Source organism: Euprymna scolopes, chromosome 23 (assembly GCF_053919585.1).
Source record: "Euprymna scolopes isolate OS-2025 chromosome 23, ASM5391958v1, whole genome shotgun sequence".
Classification (NCBI taxonomy): Eukaryota; Metazoa; Mollusca; class Cephalopoda; order Sepiida; family Sepiolidae; genus Euprymna; species Euprymna scolopes.
Window position 1 is genome coordinate 21502642 of NC_136504.1, and position 21279 is coordinate 21523920.

Consider the following 21279-nt stretch of genomic DNA (forward strand, 5'->3'; position numbering starts at 1 on the left):
TATTGCTATGGGATCTGTAGCAATCCTGAGGGGTTTACAGCCTCGTCATCGATATTCACACCTAATCGATTGACCCTCAGCCACCGCTTTCCATCATATATTAGGGAGTAGGGTTATTTGTGGGAGAGGGGGGATGTGTTGTATTAGTAGTGGGTTTTTGGAATGGGCAATATATGGTGGGGCTTGGCGTGACTGGCCGATTGGTCGGATCGGGCCTCTCCGACCGCCCGTCTAATCGAAGTAAGGGCCAAAGTAATGTGTTGCGGTGCCTAAACTTCTATGTATCCTGGTTTAGGTTCGCTCAATCACCAGGATCACGTCCTAAGACTTTACGGGTAGCAACCCACGGCTAACTGGTTGCCCCATTGAGGGATTTTTACCCTCTGCAGGGGGACAGTCGGTTTGTTCTCATGCCCTACCGACAGAGCAAAAAAATAAATAAATAAATAGATAATTTAATAGAATATATTTGTTTTCTTTTTCTTTCTTTTTTTGTTGTTTCTTTTCCTTTTTAAAATCTGTTTCTATTTAACCCATAGTTGGGACCCTAACAGGTACTACCACTCCGGGTCAGGGTGGACCTGGGAGCAATGGCAATTAAGAGGTGGCTCCACACTCCCCAAGCCCGTAAGCTGGACCTCACCATCGGATGTAGTTTAAGGTCATATCCAGGACCGGGAGTAAGGTAGGAAAAAATAAAATAAAAAGGGGGGGGGATAGGCTGTTGTTTTTGTTTTTGGTTTTGCAGAACATAATTAAGTTTTACAAAAAAGATCAGAAAACAAAAAAAAAAAAACGTCAATGTAGGTGCATTTCGTCTCAGGAAGCCACAGGGCAGCCTGATCTGGTAGCACCAGTCGGGTGTTTGGAGGTGTATGCTGTGCAAAAAAAGCAAAAAAACAAAAAAAAATGGTAAATTTTTTAAAACTTTGACCCCTATTATGACCCCTTAAAATTTATAGTTTCGGGCTCAAATCACTTTATTAAGTTAGATCCAGGTTCAAGGAACCTATATCTAAAATTTCAAGTGTCTAGACCCAAAATTGTCGGAGGAGTTTGGTAGAGTTTTTAAAGCTCAAATCGTTGAAATTTGACCCCTTAACAGCCAAATTTCTGGCTGACACCCGTCACATCGATTTTCCCAAATCTCAGTACCCGGTATTTCAAATTTCGAGTCTATAGACTAAAAATTGACAGAGTTATTGCGTAGGGAAATGTACACAGACAGACAGACAGACAGACAGACACATTCACTTTTATAGATATATAGATTAGAAAATTTTTTTATGGTTTTCTGATATCCATAAAATATTTATATTTAAGTTCTATATTAAGTTACTAAATACAAAATTAGCTGAATCTGCATTTTTAGAGATAGCCATAAGTCATTGGGTCAGAACCACTCACACTTCAATATCATTAAAAAAATTCATTAAATGTTAAATACATTCTGTTTGCATAAAAATAATAAATCTCTTTAATTCTATACTATTTATAGAGATAATATATTAGTAAAAAGACTTATTATTTCACTATCTTATTTACGTAAGTGCTTAGTGAGAGAGGGCAAGAAAGATATATAAATAAGTGAGAAATGAGCAACCTGTTTAGTTTAATATAAATTACAGCTATTTAAAATGGAACTTTTTAAGAACATAACTCAATACAAGAACTAAAGAATATTTTTGCATATATTTTGTGTAATCATATAAAGAAAAAAGGTTTTAAGCGATACTAATGTTGATTCACTCAGATTTAGGATAATAAAGTAGACATTCCAGGCCTAGGCAGTTACTCCAATACATAATTTATTACTATTTCATATCTACGCATATATATTGCTTAGTATTTCTTTTAACGGTGTTAAATACACAAGGAAAAATTAATAGCAAAAATTAGGATAAATACAAAATGCCTGAGCAGCTCCATAACTATTGTCTGGTAGGGTTACTTTAGTTGACTAACAAACTAAGCTCTTCTCGGAGCAAAGATAAAGCCTGAGAGGGTAGACCTAGGACTAACAAAACCATCCCTTAGTCTAATAGCAACAAAGTCACTGTCAGATTGTACATTCTGAAGTTTGAATTACAAGGAAGATAATACTGAACAAATTATCTCCCTTTATACTTGAATTGTTCAAATATTTAAAAACATCTATAAACGGAAAATGTAAGTTTATCAGGAAAATATTTTATTTTTTGTTGTAACAGACATTCCTTAAGCATATTTATAAAATTTTACAAATTTTAATTAAACTAGGAGTTAAGAGGACAAATATACATTCTGTTAATCCGACAGATCACTGGTTGTTTCATTCCTTCTATGATCTCTACAATATTACAATTAATAAACAAGTATATATTCTTAGATGGTTTGGTTGTTTTGTTTTACGGCATATCAACCCTTTTAGGGTTATTCAATGCCGAATTCGGTAATTTTGGAAAAAAGTTTTATGCACCAAATTCTTTATGTCTTCAAATATTTATTTATAGTGTTTGGTTTGGTTTGGTTTTGTAGAGAAAAATTGCTGTTTTTGTCTTTAGCTTTGCAGAACATGATTGAGTTTTGCAAAGGGAAAGGAAAAAACAATAACACCAATGTTTGGTGGATTTTAGATGAAGATATTCTCAGAAACTCATTTTTTTTTTAAATTAGGAAACAATGTATATATCACTTTGAAATTTTAGGGAAATAATAAAATTAGAAGTAATAAATCATCGACTGGCATATACATGATGCCATGAAGCAAAACAATGTCATCTAATGAAGAGAAAAAAAATGCAATTAAAGCTGATGTTTTCTATGTTTTTTTTTTATATAAACCAACTTTTATGTACTATTTTTTTTTTATTTGTTTTTTTTTATTGAAATCTTTAAGATGAGTAATTTGTATATTTATTTGTGGATTCTTATCCTCATCTTCATAGTTGTTGTTGTTTCATCACAGGGCCCAGTGAATAGAAGCATTGAATTTCTATGGTTCCAGGTGAGCATTGTTTGAAGATAGATTTGAAGATTGTTTCAATCCTACCCAAAGCAGGTCAGAGGATTAGTTGACCAAAACCCGATGAGACAACTATGGAAGTCAGGAATTACTGAGGATGCAGTTAAGAGAGCATTCCTATCCCGTCGCAGTTAACCACCTGAAGAACGCCAGGGGAATAGTTGGCAGAAACGTGATGAAACAACAATAACTATAAACGTGAGGCTAACAGTCCGCAAATAAATAAACCAGCTTTTCCAACATATACACAATTTGAGAATATACTTACCCCATCAATACAGACTTTGCTGTTAAAGTTGCAGAGAGTCATGTTCAATTTATACTTAGGCTGTGGACACTTGGCCTGACGACCGGTACAGATAATTAAGGAAGAAAACCTTGTGCAATTAGATTCAAAATTAAAGATTAGAAATTTGTTTATTTTGAAAAGTTTGGTTTATACAGATCAGGAGTTGCATCTTTTGCTTGGTGCAGATTGCGAACCTACGTGACTTATTTGTCGCCATTCCTTCTGATCTAGGGTAAGTTCGTTGATGGATTCACAGCTGTTGAGAGATGTCCAATCAAAAACATTTTCTCGACACCTTCTCCTTGGTTTTCCTCCGCCTCCTTTGCCTTCTAATATACTCTTAAAGCATAACTTTGACAAGTCAGTGGTTGATCAAAAAGTTCAAAAGTTTTACTTTTGATTTTATTAAATAGATGAGAGTGGATATTTTGTTGTTTTTTTTTTCAATTCTGAAGTCAACTTAATTTTAATAAATTAAAAGAAAAAAATTTATAATGTACGTAATTGTCAGGGAATGTAAATGTTATATTCCAACAAAATCTCATTTGCAATTCTGAATTTTTGAGATGAGACCTGAATGCGTGTGTTATGTTGATTAATCGGACTATTATTCTCATCCTGGGTGTTATCACCACAATGTTTCAGTCGCTGCAACCTGCGACCTTCTTCGGGTGTTGAAAACATGCTTTCTCTACTCAAGACTTTTCCATTTTTTTATTATTTAAATAATAATAAAATTAAATTTAAAAAATAATATTATTTAAATAATAAAAAAATTAAATTTAAAAAATAATATTATTTAAATAATAAAATAAATGGAAAAGATTTGAGTAGAGAAAGCAAGTTTTCAATACTCAGTGACTCACTTTGTAATAAAATTTTATTTTCTTAGTTAAAAATAAAACTACTTGATCAATTTATGTGATTTTTGGAATATGATATCTTTGTCTTGACGGGTATATCAAAGATTTTTCTGCATTTTCTGTATTTTTGTTGTTTTAATTAAATTTAATTCTAGATAAGCAAAACTCTTTATTTTTCATGAATTAATAGTAGCGTATCATTTTGCATGGGAGAATTAATGTTCTTCCCTGCTTTTTCAGTGTCAATGCTTTTTTTTTTTCTTTAAGTTTCAATGCATCACAAATTTAGGATACATATCTTGCAAAATCTGTGCTTTTATAAAATAGTAGATATATATAAGTTTTAAAAAGGGAAAATATGTGGGTATGTCTAATTAATATAACCTCTTTATTTTTTCATTAATTGTGTAGCATATCATTTTGCATGGGAGAATTGATGTTCTTCATTGCTTTTTTTTAGTTTTTTTTTTAGGTTTCAATACATCACAAATTTAGGATACATATCTTACAACATCTGTGCTTTGATAAAATAGTAGATATATATGAACATGTTTCAAAAGGGAAAATATGTGGGTGTATCTAATATAAATTTAAATGCTATGTAAGTTTTCATTTTCATTATAAAGTAAAATTCATACAAATTTTCTAAAAAAAACTTTCGTCAGTGAGATAATGAAAAGTCGGTTTGTTTCTTTGTGTTTAATGACCTATCAACCTTTCTACTGTCATTTAAGGCCATGCAGAATTTTTTTGTTTACTTTTAGTGATTTAAGTCGACAATATAAATAAAAAAATATAAGGAAAAATTGAAACAAAGGAATAAAAGAGATTCTTCGAATCTGATTTTCCTCAGGTTATCAAAGGATATTTGCATTTGGAATCATAAGTACAGCCTTCAGGTTCCATTCTGTGGCAGAGTCTTTCAGCAGATTGTGGTACAAAATCACAAGTATTTCCATTGCAGCACGGACCGGCCGTTTCACTACGGGGGGAAAAAAAATTTAAAAATTATTAGAGCAATACAAAATAAAAAATTTAAGTGACACCAAGTCTGATTAGTAATTAGATGCGTGACCATATAAAAATACTAGGTACTATGAGTAAATACGCAATCCAGGTGTACTTGTGATATTATTTACGTTGCCTCTACTCCTCCGCCACCGGGTGTTAGGAAGTGAAACAAAACTATAGTAAAGGAGTCTAACAAAAAAGAGGAAATAGGTTTATCAGTAGAACACAGACATAGAAAGTTGTTCACGAGTGTGCAGAAAAGATAGCTGAGATGGTATTGGTCAAGGTAAGGCAATGTTTGTTTCAAAGAAGGTCAATATATTTTAGAGTTAGTTTTGGGAGGGTCAGTGAGTTTTATGAGGGTTGAGAGCAGTTTGCAGAGTCTCAAGGAACTTTCAATAAGTTTTCATACTTTTTTGTATAGGCATTTAAACTCATCAGATTCTTGAAAATTCAGTATGTTATTGCTATACATACTATGAGATGACTGACTGATGATTTCAGATTCAAATGAACAGCTACAGCAGGAATTGGAATACATCCTACTAAAGCCTGATTCTCACAGCTGGTGAATTTTAAAAACGCAATCTGGATGTGAGGACACTTTAGAAGAACAATATGCAATAAAATTCTGTTTTAAACGTAGAAAAAAATGTCACAGAAATGTATGGAATGCTTCAGACTGTTTTTTGGAACATTTTGCATGAATCGAGCATCAGTTTTTGAATGGCATAAGATATTCAAAGAAGGCAAGGAATCAAGAAAAATATTGAAATTGTCCAATCACTAATATATATATACCGAGGTTATTGTTTTTCAGAGGTTAAGTAACCAATGAAGTTTAACAAGGTTAATACAAGAGTGCTCAATATCAAAGTAGAGCAGGGTATACTCTTTATTTGAGTATAAAGAGTATTTAACCAGCTCTACCTACGTATTGAGCACTTTTGAAGTAAATACTTAAAGTTTACGCATAAATCTATACTTTCGTATATTAAATTTGTGTGAGTAAATGAAGTAGTTATATATATATATATATATATATATATATATATATATAAAGATGTGTTTGAAGGCTTGTAAATGCAAAATTATCCAATAAACAATGCTTCAAACGAACTACAACATATTTCGTGTGTGTGTGTGTCATAAAGGATAAAGCAGTTTCTGTAGGAAATCTTATAGCGGAGCATAAATAAGACAAAATAAATAACAAAAAATAAAAATAACAAAAATTTAAAAAACCCAATAAACTTAGCCCAAGCTCATTAAGGTCCTTTTGGATTGAAATATATTTACAATGAAATCAGGTTAAGTCTGTTGAATATTATTGTAAATTAGAAAATACAATATTTTGCACAATCATAAAATCAGAGGGCCATCACAGTAAAAAAAAAAACTGTTTGATAGACACAAAATAAATCCCATTTTCAACTTAAACAAATTTTTTTAAAAATACTAAAATTGTTACATCTCCATTTCATCTTATTACATGAGGTATATTTTCAAATTTAATTTCCATAAAAGAAATCAATCAATATTATTTACAAAAAAAAAAAAAAAAAAAAAATCAGTATTAGTTACAGCTTTGATATTTTTTGGATTAAAGAAAAAAAATGAATGTTTATTAATGTGAACATTTTTATTTTTTTTAATATTTTTAAATATTGTTATTTTATGTTCATGTAAAAATTTATAGGATTTAATTAAATCGTCCTGCACACTAATAAGTGCCTAATTTTCCCAATCTGGCTTTTACAACTGAAATTGTGTATACCATCAATAATGCATGTGAACTTTGCTAAATTGCAATTTCCTGAAATTTTGGTCCCTATAAATGACAGTAGTATTTACAAATCTTTTTTAATAAACATTTTTTTTTATTATTAGTTCTTATTTAATATTTGATTAAAATACAAACACAGAAAATACAAACAAATCTTTAAGATGTATGTACCCATCACAAAACAAAAATGTCATATTGCAAAAATCACAAATTGATCAAGTAGTTTTCATTTTTTAACTAAGATATTCAAATTTTATAAGGAAGCAAGATGAAGAGGTCAAGAGTTGCTATATTGTTTAAGAAGGTGTAAAAATTCAAGGGCGACAACTCAATTTGACTATATAGATTTTGTTTGAATTCAAATTAATTAAAACTTTAATTGCAAGATAGTGAATTTTGATTTTCTTAGTTAAAAAAAAAAATCCTTGATTAATTTGTGATTTTTGAAATATGACATCTTTGTTCTATGATGAGTCTATATATCAAAGATTTTTCTGTATTTTTTTTTTAATTAGGTTGAATACTAAATAAGAACCTTATTAAATTTCAGGTCATAAAACGTAACCATAACTCATAAAAACTTATAGATGCAAACCATATGTTGGAATTTTATTTAGTATATTTACTGGGGAGCATTATATTAGAAAAATACTTTCTTTTTTTTTTTTTTTTTTTAATTATTTCTAAATAGAAAATAAAAAAAATTACGAAATGGATGAATCGTGCTTACCTGCATTTTGCATCTGTCTTTAATTGGCATTCCTTGCCCCCCGGGCTGCCGCGATAGTGACAACATTTGTTGTTGGCGCAATCTTCCTTGTAGCCACAGTCGCACTCTTCTCCCTCTTCCACTAATTTGTTGCCACAGAAGGCAGTCTTTGAGGCTGAGAAAAATAAGCAAAACTGGATTACTGGATTTAACATTGACACACAGACACTGAAAAGACAAGAACATGGTTCAATGAAACAATTAAGAGCACTAATAAATTATAACAATAACACTCGGCTTAAATCCTGACCAGATATGACTGTAATCAACAGTACCAAAGTAACTTCAAATTTTTTCAGACATTTTCAGAAGGAAATCTTTAGGGATGAAAAAGGAAATTGAATTTGGTATTTGACAGACACTAGCACCAAAAAAATAAAAGGCAATTTAATGATATAACAGGGATTTGCATGAAAAAGATCATTTTTAAGAACAGAAATGAACAATCATATTTTACTTTTTTTCCCCAATAAACTTATCTTAGCCATCACAATAATTTCTACTTAACAACTTCAAGATCACTTTTGATTTTTGTATAGCCATTTTGCTATCTATTAAAAAAATGAGGAAAGAATGATCTTGAAAAAATCTGAATACTTGCTATACATTTGAATAAAATATTTAAGGTTAGCATTCGTTTCAGGTAGCATCAGCATCAGTAGTGGCATCAGCAATAGAAGTAGTTGAATGTTTTGTATTTTGCCATTTGTGATAAGGTGGTTAGGGCTCATAAAGATTGGAAGAGTTTAGAAAAAAAAGCGATTATGATATTCTTCTAAAATCATAATCGAGTCTTTATTTTTTTGTTTTATTTTTTGTGGCAAGTTGGAAATTAACCTCTGAAAAGTCCAAGTTGAGGAGAAAAAGAAAAAAACAAAGATCAAAGCTGTTCTCATAGTTGAACTAGAAGTGCACTTATTGGTATGAGATTCTGGAGTTGGCTACGGTTAGGTCAGGAAAAGAGTGTTAATTGAGGAGCATCTGTTAACTGCAGTTAAAGAGGTTATACAGGAAGAAATGATACATTCTACTGATCCAATATATAAAGAGCAGTTGTCAGAATGTATGTGCGTTTGTATGTCCAGCTAAAAGTCTAAACAAATATAGTGAAAATTGAATGAATTCAGGTTTTGAAGTTTGAAATAAGAAATAAAGTGAATTGCTAAAGATGTGTGTGATCATGTCTTCAGCTGGCCTCTCAGGCATCTCCACCAATCTTGGAGTGGTTCTAGAGCTATTGCTTTGTGGACAAACTCCTGTATTGCAGCGCGCAGCACGATGTCTCCTCTTTAGAAGTGCTTGGTTAAGTGGGATGATGCCAGTTAACACAAAATAAAAATTCAAAACGGTTTCTGTATTGCTGAATACTTCTTGTCATATCGCAACTGACATTCATCATCAGATCTTATCGCAATAGAAATTAACCCATCGCATGGCGGTGCTGTTTGCCTCCTTAAGGTCTTGGTTTGAACAATGAGGACCCAACCGGCAGTTTTCCCAAAGGTGGTGCATCATTTGTACCTCTCCACATGGACATAAAGGTGAAGTGTCTAGGCCCCACTTGTGGAGATTGTCTTTTGTTTTGCCTACTTTGGCTCTAGAGTTACCCAGTTTTTTCTACCAAGGTTTGAACCCTGGGGGAGTGTTTCTTTTGGGTCTGGTTGGGCTGCATTTTTATTCCTGCTATTATAGTCTCGCCATCGTTCCATCCTATAGGAAGCAGCTTGCCTGGGATCGATTTCCTCTATATTGATGAAGCTACTGCAAGATTTTAGTCTGTCTCACTGATTGGTGGCCAAACAGTGAGTGCCTGTGGTCGTTAAGCTGTTTGTACCATTCTATTCTGGTGATGACATCTCGCCTGATATGTGGTGGTGGAATACCAGTTAGGCAGTATAGAGCTGTCAAGGGAGTTGATCTTAGAGCACCAGTTATGGTCTGGTATGCCTTGTTCAGCTCTACATCAATTTTACGGGCATGGCATGATCTTGCCCATACTGGGGTACGATACTCCGCTGTGGAATGGCACAGTGCAAGAGCTGTTTGCCTCAGTGTTTTGGGGTCGGCACCCCAATTGCTGGTGGCAAGCTTATTGAGAAGGCTGTTTCGTGATGACAGCTTGCCTTTCAATTTGGTAATGTGTTTTCTAAAAGAGAGTGTTCTGTCCAGAGTTAACCCCAAGTAGACTGGGAAAGGTTCATGTGTAAGCATGTTGTCATTCCACATGACTCTTAGTCTCCGATTTGCTTGGTGATTATTAAGATGAAAGGCGCAAACCTGGGTCTTGTTCAGCATATATATATATATATATATCTTTGTATATTTGGGTATTGTGGTTGGCATTTAGACTAGAGTTAACAAAAACACTCAAATAAACTCTGAGTGCCTATCCAAAATATGAAGAATTGATGCCGAAATACAAAGTTGATGGCATGCACATACAAACAAGTCCTTCCACTGATAATGTCACGGCCACAATGACATGACATCACGATGCTGAAAAATAACGTTTTTAAACATACTTTCAGTTTGCTACACACCCAATGTTGTCTGAGATTGAATGATGATCAATGAATGTTTCACACTTCCCTATTTTTTATTGTCATCAAAATCTGAAATCACCCATTTTTTTAATCAAATCAATTGATTGCCTGCTTTAGTTGGGGACCCATCACAGTGACTTGGTCCACAATACATTGTCTACATTGCACTGTAAAGAACCAACTATTGATTTTATAAAATTATTTGTATATATAATGGCTTCACTTATAGTTTAAAATGCAAAAAGTCACGTATCATGGTTCAATTGTGCTCTAAACAGAAACATTCATTTTGAACGTGCCCTGTTACCAAAGAAAATACTGTTGATTTTATATACCGGGGGGGGGGGGGGTATAAAAGTCATACCAATTATTCTGATAACAATAACTCGCCAAGTCACCCATCCCTTATTAATGCTCTGTCTATTACCCTCACCCTCTCTCATTATATTGTTTATGATTATTTTGATGTACTTAAACACAATGTACTTACAAACAAAGCAATTATCTTTGCCATTTCTTCTGTTGACAACCGCATCGAGGACACGTGTGATGTTATCCTTGCTGCACGGTGAGAACATGCTGTTGTGTACCTTATCTCCGGAAGTGGCGCTAGCATACATGATGTAGTTGCCCTTGTTGGCATCCGGCTGTGAGGAACCATAGGGTGCACACTGTACGCCCTTGTCATGCTAAAAAAGAATGAACTCCATTAAGAAAACATGCAAAAAGATATGCACACAGACACATTAACATTTTGACTTTCACTAAAGACGGTACAAATGTTTGGGTTTTTTTTACCACCAGGAGTGAAACGATAATTTTTGCTTAATATATTCAAGAATGGCTATAACTAATACATAAGTTAATTGGACTGTAATAATTTATATTATATATATGTGTGTGTGTGTGTGTGTGTGTGTGTGTGAGGTCATGTCATATGCTACTGGTACCATGTAACCCAGTACTACCTGCCTCATGGTCGGGTCATCGGCGACTAAACTGGTTCCCCCACCAGACTTGTTTGGTGAGGAGGGCGGCTAGTCTCCCTGAAGGATTAAAAACAAGACCTTTCAAAGGGCGAATGAACCCTTTTTCGAGGTCAACGGCCAACTAGCACCGTGTATATTTGTGTGTATGTATATGTGTTGGGGTGGAGAGGGCTCCCATAAGCCGTGGTGAAGGCGACCTTTCTAGGACAAGCAAATCTCTGATTTAAAAAACCATAAAGCGGGAAACCAGTGCCCGCATTAAGCTGGTCTGCAGTTTAATTTGTTGCTGGCTATCTTGCTCTTGCTTGATTTCAACATTTTGAACTGAGAGAGAGACTTAGCTGTCATACAAAGCTAAGACTCTGTAACATCATCTTTGTATAGATACTCCCCCAGGTATTTGGGCTCATGGACTTTAAGTGTCTGAGGGAGTGGTACTCGTCTGACAAGACGTTGCAATCATCATATATATATATATATATATATATCCTCCAATTGTTGTTATTGTTATATGGCATTCCCCTTAGGCAGGCTGAACTGGCTTCCTCCAAAGGAGAAAGTGTTAAGGGAATATTAAATTCACTGGTGGTCCACAGTCACCTCTAATGTTTAGTTCATTTTTAGTCAGGAAAACAGCAGCTTAAGATCTGGTAGCACCAGATACCCTAACAGGTATTACTACTCTGGGCCAAAGTGAACATGAGAGTAATGGTAACTAAGGGGCAACTTCATATTTCCCACAGCCCCCAAATGGGACCTTACTACTAGATGTCTTTTAAATTCAAAAAATTTTTTCAAGTTCTCAAATTGAATCATTCTGTAAACTTAAAGCAATTATAAATATCAACATGAAAATCCTAACCAGATGAAAAAGCTCAATATTCAAGACTGAATCTCGATATAAGTAATTCAATATAAATTCTGTAAATCAGAAATTACAATAATTTATTATTCAACAAAAAATACAAAAATTTAAATTTCTCTTATTCCATGAAGTTTTAAAGAATGGCTCTTATCCTCAGAAGAAAGTAGTTAGCAAAATTATATTCATAGGCAAGCTATACATTTTGCTGGTTAGCACACAAATTATGAAAGTCATATTTGTATGAAAGTTAATAATAATGCAAAAATATATAGGTGAAAAAAGATATTCCATATGGAGTCCAGGCTCAAAGGAAAATAGAAAAATATGGTACAATCTCAAGGAAACATTGTTTGGTCGGATGTAGAAATGTACATAAAGTAGTATAGTAGAATTAGCGATGATTCAGTGGTAAATATGAATAAATTTCAAAATTGAAGGTGGCATCCTTAAAGCGTGCTAGCAGATTTTTCCACTAAGTGAAGGAGCTGTTATTGGTCTCCTGACGAGAGGGAAAATCTTCATATGCTTCCATTGGGCAATGAAAATAAAATGAAATAAAAAATGTTAAACATTAAAAGCAGAAATGGATAGGCCAGATGTTCTATTTTAAGAACAAGTCCAAATTATTTGCTAAGCTTAAGATATCAATGTGACATCTAATAATATATATATAATATATATATCATATCTATTTGTTTGTTTGTTTTCCTTTTCTTTACTCTTGTGATTCCGGTCCTTTCCGCATTATTTTTGGCTTTTAAAACTTCCATAGAGTTCAAAATAGACTTCGTAGCCTCGTAGGAGATGTCCTTTTCTCCTCCTTGCAACCTCTATCTCACAGAAGAGATGTTGCGAGTTTGTCTCTGATGTATCGTTATTTTCATGGAAAGTGTTCAACTGAGCTTCAATCTATGGTCCCCCCTCCCCAAACTTTCACAAGAAACACTCGTCTAGCTGTAAACACTATCAATAATTTCCCCCACTCTTTATCTGTGCCTAAACCTAAACGTAGATTCCATGAACAAAGCTTCTTTCTTAGAACTGCACGCCTGTGGAATTGTCTTCCGTTTTCCTGCTTTCCGGCCGACTACAATATGGTTGTGTTCAAGTCTAATGTAAATAAGTTCTTGATGAGCCGTTCCATATAAGTTATCAAATTTACCAAATTTTCATTACTAATGATTACTATATTGACCAATTTCTACTGTACACTCTTTAACCCTTATCCTTGAGTGGCCTCTGGGCCTTGATAATGTGGTGATGCCTATGTAAAAAAAAAAAAAAAAAAAACTATCAGCTACTTTTTATATATATATAGAAAAATCTTATTTTTGAAAATTTGAATAAATTTTCAAAAGAACATAAATCTGTAAGGAAAGTATACAAAATTTTAATTACCTGACAAGGAATACAAATAAACAAGAAAGACCTTATTCTTTCGAGTTTAGAAAAATGCAATTCTTCTCATCAGAGGAAATAGGTTTGCAAAATATGCAATAAATTTTGAAGGTTAATGCATTAAAAGTACAAATATAGAAATTAATCATAGTTGCATCAAAAAAGTTATTAAACAGTTAGTGACAGTTTATAGGAATTCAAGGAGATGCAGAAAACAAAAAAAAAAAAGGGGAGAAAAAGGATATGGTAAAAATCCAATGAATAATAAAGTAAACCCAGCACAGGATAAATCCAAAATGAGTCCATTGAAAATCCATTGGTAATCCATAAGGAATGGGAAAACAGAATTATAGATATCCAGGGTCAATTAAAGCTTGCAGAAAAACCCATCAGATCATGGAAAAGTAAAATTCCAGTTACACACATACACACAAGATGTCCAGAATGAACCATCTATTTTAAAATATAAATTAGCACAAAATAGATAGTTCATTATGAAACACCATGAATATCACATACACAAGCATCATGTTATATAAGTGAACCGATTATTTTGAAATATAAATCAGCACCACACATGAGGATTGTTAACTCAAATGTACATGAGCATGGTGGACAAATTCAGAACATACTTTCTTATAAGAATGTCAGCTACGCATATGCTGAGATTATACTTGCATACAGCTTGCACAAAACTGAGGAATCTCTCAAATGGTGTTAAAAAATGTAGACACAAGCAACCTCAGTATATCCAGATTTGTATTGAGGCACACTTTATATGCATTCACACACACATGAAAGAATTGTTATTTATAAATTAACAACATACCGGAGATCCAAAGTTGTGTCCAACTTCATGGGCGAATGTTAACTGGGACACTTTGGGCGGGACACGCTTGCGAAAATTGACCAGAGTGAGGATCCCAGTGTTCAAGCTTTTCTTCACCTTTCTCGTTCCCTCGGGGAAGGACTGGTACTTCTCACAGATGCCGCCAGCAGCTTCTAAGAATGTTACAAAAGGGGAATTACAAATGAGGGTTAGGGTAGGGATTATGAAAACTCAATAACACAAGTTTATATTATTAATAGATTGTTTGGACTATCGATAACATCCACTGTGAATGCACCTGAAGACAGATGGCCAAAATGTGAAAAAAAAAAACAAATAAGTTGAGAACAATAGTCCAAATAATACAAAAAATAATTCTCAAACCTCATCTCAAAAAAATATATAAACGTCATAATCGAACTATTATTCTCATCTTCATCGGTCAATATAACCTCTGACTTTTTTCAGGTGTATAAGTTGCCATGTTTGATATTGAGAAAGGGTTAGTTATTGATACATGCTTCCGAGGACACCAAAAAAATCAGTTAACCAGCACCTGTCCAACTTCATCTTGAACTAATCCGTTGCTGGTGCAGTGACAACTTCAAGTAGTAGTCGATTCCAGGGAGCCAATATGCATATGGAAATTTTAGACACACACGGTATTCATAATCAAATAGATATTGAACTGGAGTTGTTTGGTTTTCCGTGAGCTCGATTTTTTTTTGTAAGGAAAAATTTATTTTTTCTGGGGTCCTTGAGGCCTAATTGCTCCAACATATATTGCTAAATAAATGAAAAGAGAAGGAAAAAAAATCCAGGCAATGTAGTAATCTATATTTGTGCTATCTGTATGTGTGACACAATGAAGAATCTCCCTTTTGTGGGGTCTGGAGGCTTCTCGCAGAGTGAACCTTGTGCCAGACTTGTCACATACTTGTGAGGAGGTGCGCATAAACAGGCTGGCACAGATATATAAAATATCAGGCCTGTCAACTTTTGAGATTGACAGTGGTTCTGTTCTGAATTGTTTGTATACAGTTGAAGCTAAGACTCTGAACAAGACTGGCCACGTGCCCTCAGTGCTCATAGCAGTTTTGTACCGGCCAATGCAGGTGTGGGTCTACAATCAATATGCTCCTTTTAATTATTAGAATAAAAATAATTCTATTTTTATAAAAAAAAATATGTCTTGTCATTTATTTTGTACAAGTGTTCAATTCCAGTCCAAGAAGAAACCTATCAGCAGATGTAGTCTACCCTAATCAACTAAAGTCAACGCTAAGGATTCATCTTGGATGCAACAAAGTCCATCATCTATGTTCATATCGTTTAAACACCTGAGGAGCTGGTTGCCATTCACAGGATGTAACAACAGTTGAAGAGACGTCCCCACGACAAACCAAATGACTATAGAATTCATGACCAACACTATCATATGTTTGTCCAAGAATGTAATGAAAAAAGTTGCTAAAGTTGCTTTACTTCTTTTTGCGACACCTCATTTTCCATTTGACTTTCTTTATCGATCATGTCATTATATTTAAAAAGAAGCAGATGTATTAATTCAAAAAGTGTTAAAGTGCCCCCCCCCCATTAATACTAAATTGATTTTTACTCCAATATTTTCAACTTGTCAATTTAAATATATATGTATAGTTTTTACCTACAACCTAATCTTCATATTTACCCTAATTTTATATTGGAAATTATTTTCAACACTATATCATGTATTATGCCATTTGTTTTTTTATTTTCTCGTTGAATGTCATTGAAAAAAAGTCTATATCAAGACGAAAAACGGGTATTCTTTGTTATTGTAGTGAAATTGAAAAATTGAAATATTGAATTTCATGTAACACAATGGTATCTATTGAACTGTCATATCAGAGTAGTGAACATATCCAAAAATTATGAAAAACGATAAGGTAGAAAATTATTTATTAATGAAAATAGTTTTCGAAGACAATTAGTGAAAATTGAGTTTTGCCAAAAAAAGAAACTGGATAGTTCGAATTGTAAAGGGAGGTAAATCTTTTTCTGAAAACTAAAAATCTTTGGCCAATTTAGCAAAACTTTATTTTCACTAATTGTCTTTGAAAATTGTTTTCATTAATAATTTATTTTCTACCTTATCGATTTTCGCAAGTTTTGAATGTTTTATTGTGATATGAGAATTCAATCAATACTATTGGTTTGACCAATTTTTGAATTTTGCTACAATATTGAAGAAACAAAAAAAAACTTCTCTAGAATAAACTTTTAAATATGTGATGTCTGCATCTGCGGAGAACATTCACAAACTGCGCAAAAATAATGTTTTATTTCATTTTATTTACAAACTTGAAAATTGTAAAGCATAGAATTTTTTAAAAATAAAAATGGTAATATCGGGTTCAATTGCGATAGATTTTTTTTTCATATTAGCTCAATTGTCGATACTTACTGTTAGGAGATCCAACCCAGGCCAATCCTAAGGTGCCACCATTAAAGTCGCGGTAGGTGAATATGTATGCTAGGCAGAAATCATCGTGGGAGGTCAAGGAGTTCTGATTCAGGAAATTACTCACATCAATATTAGGTGAACAAAAGGGGCTAGCACCAGGGAAACCACATTTTTCAGTTTCTTCTGTCATTATCTAAAGGAGAAAATAAATGAAATAGATCAATAAGAATAACTAGACAAATAAATCAATAAGTAAAAAAACAATCCAAAAAACACAGAAAAATACATTGTAGTTCAAATCTTTAATGTAATTTTTTAAATTAGCAAAGCTTTGTGTTATTACAAAACATCTATGATATTTACTTTTTTTCTTTTTTGTAAGGAATCATCACTTATCAAGGATACAAACTACTCAGGGATAATGCTTAATGTGATGGATTGATTGTCATTCAAATGATGAAAAACGTTCTTCTTCAGGTATCATGCCCGTTTTTCGCAGACATCAATGATCATGGCTTATCAGGCTCCCCTGCAATCAGACCGTTTTCACCATGATGCTCTTAGCAGCATCGAACCTACAGCAGGTTGCAATTACTTGCTATAGCGGCAATTCTCGTGCATTCTACCCCAATCAGTATCATTTGACTAACACAACGAAGAGTTGACCAATTCCAGAAGAAACCATCAAACTACTCAACAGTTCATTCATCACCTGACCACGTACCCTGCTCAGGGAGTGCTAAGTGAGTACTCAACTTTGTCCAAAGGTTTCCCACCCTGTCACCCTATACAGGGCTTGGTATTTCCAAATGGTTACCCATCTAGTACTGGGCAGGCTCATCATTGCTTAACTTCAGTGATCTGGTGAGACGTGGCATGTCAACATGCCATATTGAAGAATATTATAAGACTGAAAAGGATGAATGGAATGGACCAGATTTGAAATATTTGTTGACATTGGATTTGAAGACAACCCTGTTATAGTTTGCAGGAAAGCAGCCTCATGGTAATGTGTTCCATAGATTGTAAGTTCTTGGAAAGAAATTCTGTTCATTAAATTCGGTTTGATACTCGGCACAAAGGAAGGAAAGAAAGTTCTTCTAATCTGTGGTATTGTTATGTTTTAATGTTGATCTATCCTTTTTGTGTATAGCTGGACACTTCCGGAGACCATAAATATAGTTATGATTAAGTGCCAGAGCAATCATGGTGGCAATCACAGCCACAGACTTTCTGCAACAACTATTTCATATTATTTTTTATTATTGGAATCCTTTTGAGATGAACAGTTTATATATTTGTTTGTTTGTTGACTATTATCCTCATCTTCTAGTTGTTGCTTCACAATGTTTTGGTCTACTATTCCTCTCTCTCTCTCTCTCTCTATATATATATATATATATATATATAAATAAATAAATTAGCCTCTTTCTGCTCACTCTTTATTTCTCTTTTCCAACTACAGGATAAAATAGATCCTTTATATTAAACGGCTTCATGCCTTTTCTGGAGCGATTCCCATTAAAAAAAAAAAAAAAAGGTTAAAATAGCGATGATATGTCTTTTTGTTTATAATAAATTACTCTATTCATTTTATTCAGTTCTTTATTACCTTTGGCTGTTAATAGAGGCAGAGAAATGGAAGCGAAAGTAATAGATAATGTATTGACAAGCCACATGCATTGAGAGATGGTGACTTAATAATTACAAATTACAGCTTATTAGAACAATTAAAATGTAAGGTTTCTTTTCAGACATAACTCAATCCCAGAACTCATATTTTAACATGTACTGTTAATGTGATGGATTGATTGTCATTTTAGAGGTAAAAATGAGAGAGAGAGAGTGTGTGTGTGTGTGTGTGTGTACACGCATGTGATTAAAATATATAGAAAAAAGTCTTTGGATAAACCTACATTGATTAACTCAGTTTTGGTATAATAATACATGTTCTTCCAATGGATTTCTGAATTCAGGACTCTTATAGATAGAAAAATTTGATAACGTCAAAACATTAAAACAAAAAAAAAAAAACAATTAAAAAAAATAATGGATGGAGATTATATATATATATATATATAGTCTTATGAAAGTTACTCACTGTGGTACGCTGGACTACAAAGCTTACTCCTACGTAACTCATTGATCCATCATATGTGGTGAAATTTGTATCTCCATAGATGGTCTTTATGGCATTGACATGATTAGAAAATAATCCCAAGATTTCATCTTTTGCTCTTGTCGGATTCTGAAAATAGACAAAACAAAAATATAAGTTGTAATGTTTGTTTTTTTTACATGGAGGTCACCACTTATTAAGGGCCGGAGGCCACTCAGGGATAAGGGTTATTGCGTATACAGTAATCAATGAGATAGTATTGTAGTAATCATTAGTATTTGAGATTTGATAAAGTGTCTTACTTAAGGGGGCGATTTGTCAGGAATTTGTTTATGTTGGACATTTTTTTTTATTACTACATTTTCACCCCAAACCAGGCACAGTGTCACTTTGATGTAAGTTAAAGGGACATTATGTAGCGAGTTCAGCAGCAAGATGTCTGTTTACATTACATTTGAACTTCTGCATGTCAGTACAGTTGGGAAAGCAGGAAACCGGAAGAGAATTTGAGAGTCTAGCAGTTCTGAGGAAGAAACTATTAGTATAGACAGATTTTTACATCTAGGGATCTCTACTGTGTAGGCGTGGGACTTTGCCGCTTGTCGGGTTTGACGGAGGGTATTTACGTTGAGGGGCTGCAAGAGTTTGTAGTTCGTCGGAGCATCCACCATTGAAATACTTGCAAAACAGGCAGAGGGATGCAACATTTCATCGGTGGGACAGAGGTTAAAGCCTAGATGACCGTTCAGTACCTATCAGGTTAGAAACCTTCTTTTGAATACTGTCCACGACTGGAAAGACTAGTAGCAAATGTGGCAACAATACTCCATACATGGGCGAATGGTGGTCTTATAGAGGTACAGGATACTTTCAGGCCTAAGTAACTTTCTAACATGGTTGAGAAAGCTCACCTTCTTCCTAGCAGCCTTGGCAATGCTCTCGCTATATCTGTTCCAACTCATATTCCCTGAGAACGTTAAGCCGAGGAGTTTGAACAAAGTACTTTCAGGTAATGTACCTTTAGCCATAGCTATTAGTGGTTGAGAAGGTTTTTTGTAATTATTGAAGGAAACAAGCTTAGTCTTGGCAGTATTGAATGTGATCATCCATTTTTGTCCGTCCACATTCCACTACAGATTGGAGGTCTTCCTCTAGTGTTTCTGCCATAGTTTGCAGTTAAAAGTTATGGAACCAGATGAAGACAAAAATTTCTCTTTGATCAACAACTAGCAGACTGCCCTATATTGCCCAGGCAAATAAATATTATATTGTAATTCATACAGCATTCTTATTTATTATAAACAGAAATATTAGTTATAAAACATAACGTTAAATTCCTTTAAAAAAAAATTAAATAAAATAAAAGAAATAATACTCGAGCTGAGATCGAAATAGGGAGTCAAGTACGATAACCATTAAGCCAACTTGACATGATCTTTAAAAAGTGTTTTCAAACAAATTCATACTTAACATAAGAAAACTGTCATGTTTCATGACCTTGCATGTGCAGTCGCAAAACAGTCGACAAACAGATAAAAATCTGATTACCCCCCCCCCTCACGTGCCAATTTTTCTTTTTTGACCCAATATCAGCCCTTTTTTCCGGATGAAAAAAGATTAAAAAATTTTTAAAAGGGTGAGGTGTGTTCCGCATCACAGAAAATTAAAACGAACTTGTACATATTTTTTTTACTAGTATTGCACTTGACCACAAAACAAGAAAACAATCGGATTGTCCGTTTTAATATTTTAGTCAGAGGGTAAAACAAAATATTGGAGGTCATAGTTTCTGTCTGACTCTTACGTTGAAAGGTCACCACTGTAATGAAATATGACGACTCCAACCTCAGAATAATAAAACCAAAATGTCGAATCTGTGTATATAAAGAATGTTTTATTAAACAAAAAGGTAAATACAAGAGTGTGTGTGTGTGTGTGTGAGTGTACACGCATAAGCATGCTTATTAACTTGTAACGTTTGCTGTATGTTTGTTGCGTATACAGTGTTCACATAAGCTTGTTAATGTATATGTGTCATCTTACCTTAAAATGAAGGTTACACCTGTCAAGGCACACGAAATGTACGTCCGTACATTCATGATTTGAGCAGAAAAGAGATAGGTAGAGAACGGAAATAGAGATAGAGAATGTGAAGCAGGAAGTAGAGACGCCACCTGTCGGATAAATTGGAAACTACACCAAGGGCAAATAACTAGTGCATTATTGATGAATGTTTGTATGTGTGCGCGTCATACCTATTTGCATATCAATTTGAAAAGCATATGTCTATAAAGCCAAGCCATAATAAATTACTTTTTTATCTAAGACGCGCCACTGTAATTTCTTATGCTATTATCTATATTTTCCC

At 33.6% G+C, this 21279-nt stretch overlaps 1 protein-coding gene across 2 annotated transcripts in view; it reads right to left on the minus strand.

The window, feature by feature from the left end:
- The window catches only part of LOC145245798 (disintegrin and metalloproteinase domain-containing protein 10-like), a 317331-nt gene that overhangs the window by 21404 nt on the left and 274648 nt on the right, over nucleotides 1-21279 (minus strand). For both annotated transcript variants that reach the window (XM_080107440.1, XM_080107441.1), the window contains 7 exons: nucleotides 18894-19040; nucleotides 16793-16985; nucleotides 14347-14519; nucleotides 10756-10954; nucleotides 7684-7837; nucleotides 5025-5138; nucleotides 3273-3357 (listed from right to left, as the gene is read on the minus strand). In XM_080107440.1, coding sequence (XP_079963566.1) covers nucleotides 3273-3357; nucleotides 5025-5138; nucleotides 7684-7837; nucleotides 10756-10954; nucleotides 14347-14519; nucleotides 16793-16985; nucleotides 18894-19040 — 1065 coding nt within the window. The remainder of the gene's footprint in view (nucleotides 1-3272; nucleotides 3358-5024; nucleotides 5139-7683; nucleotides 7838-10755; nucleotides 10955-14346; nucleotides 14520-16792; nucleotides 16986-18893; nucleotides 19041-21279) is intronic.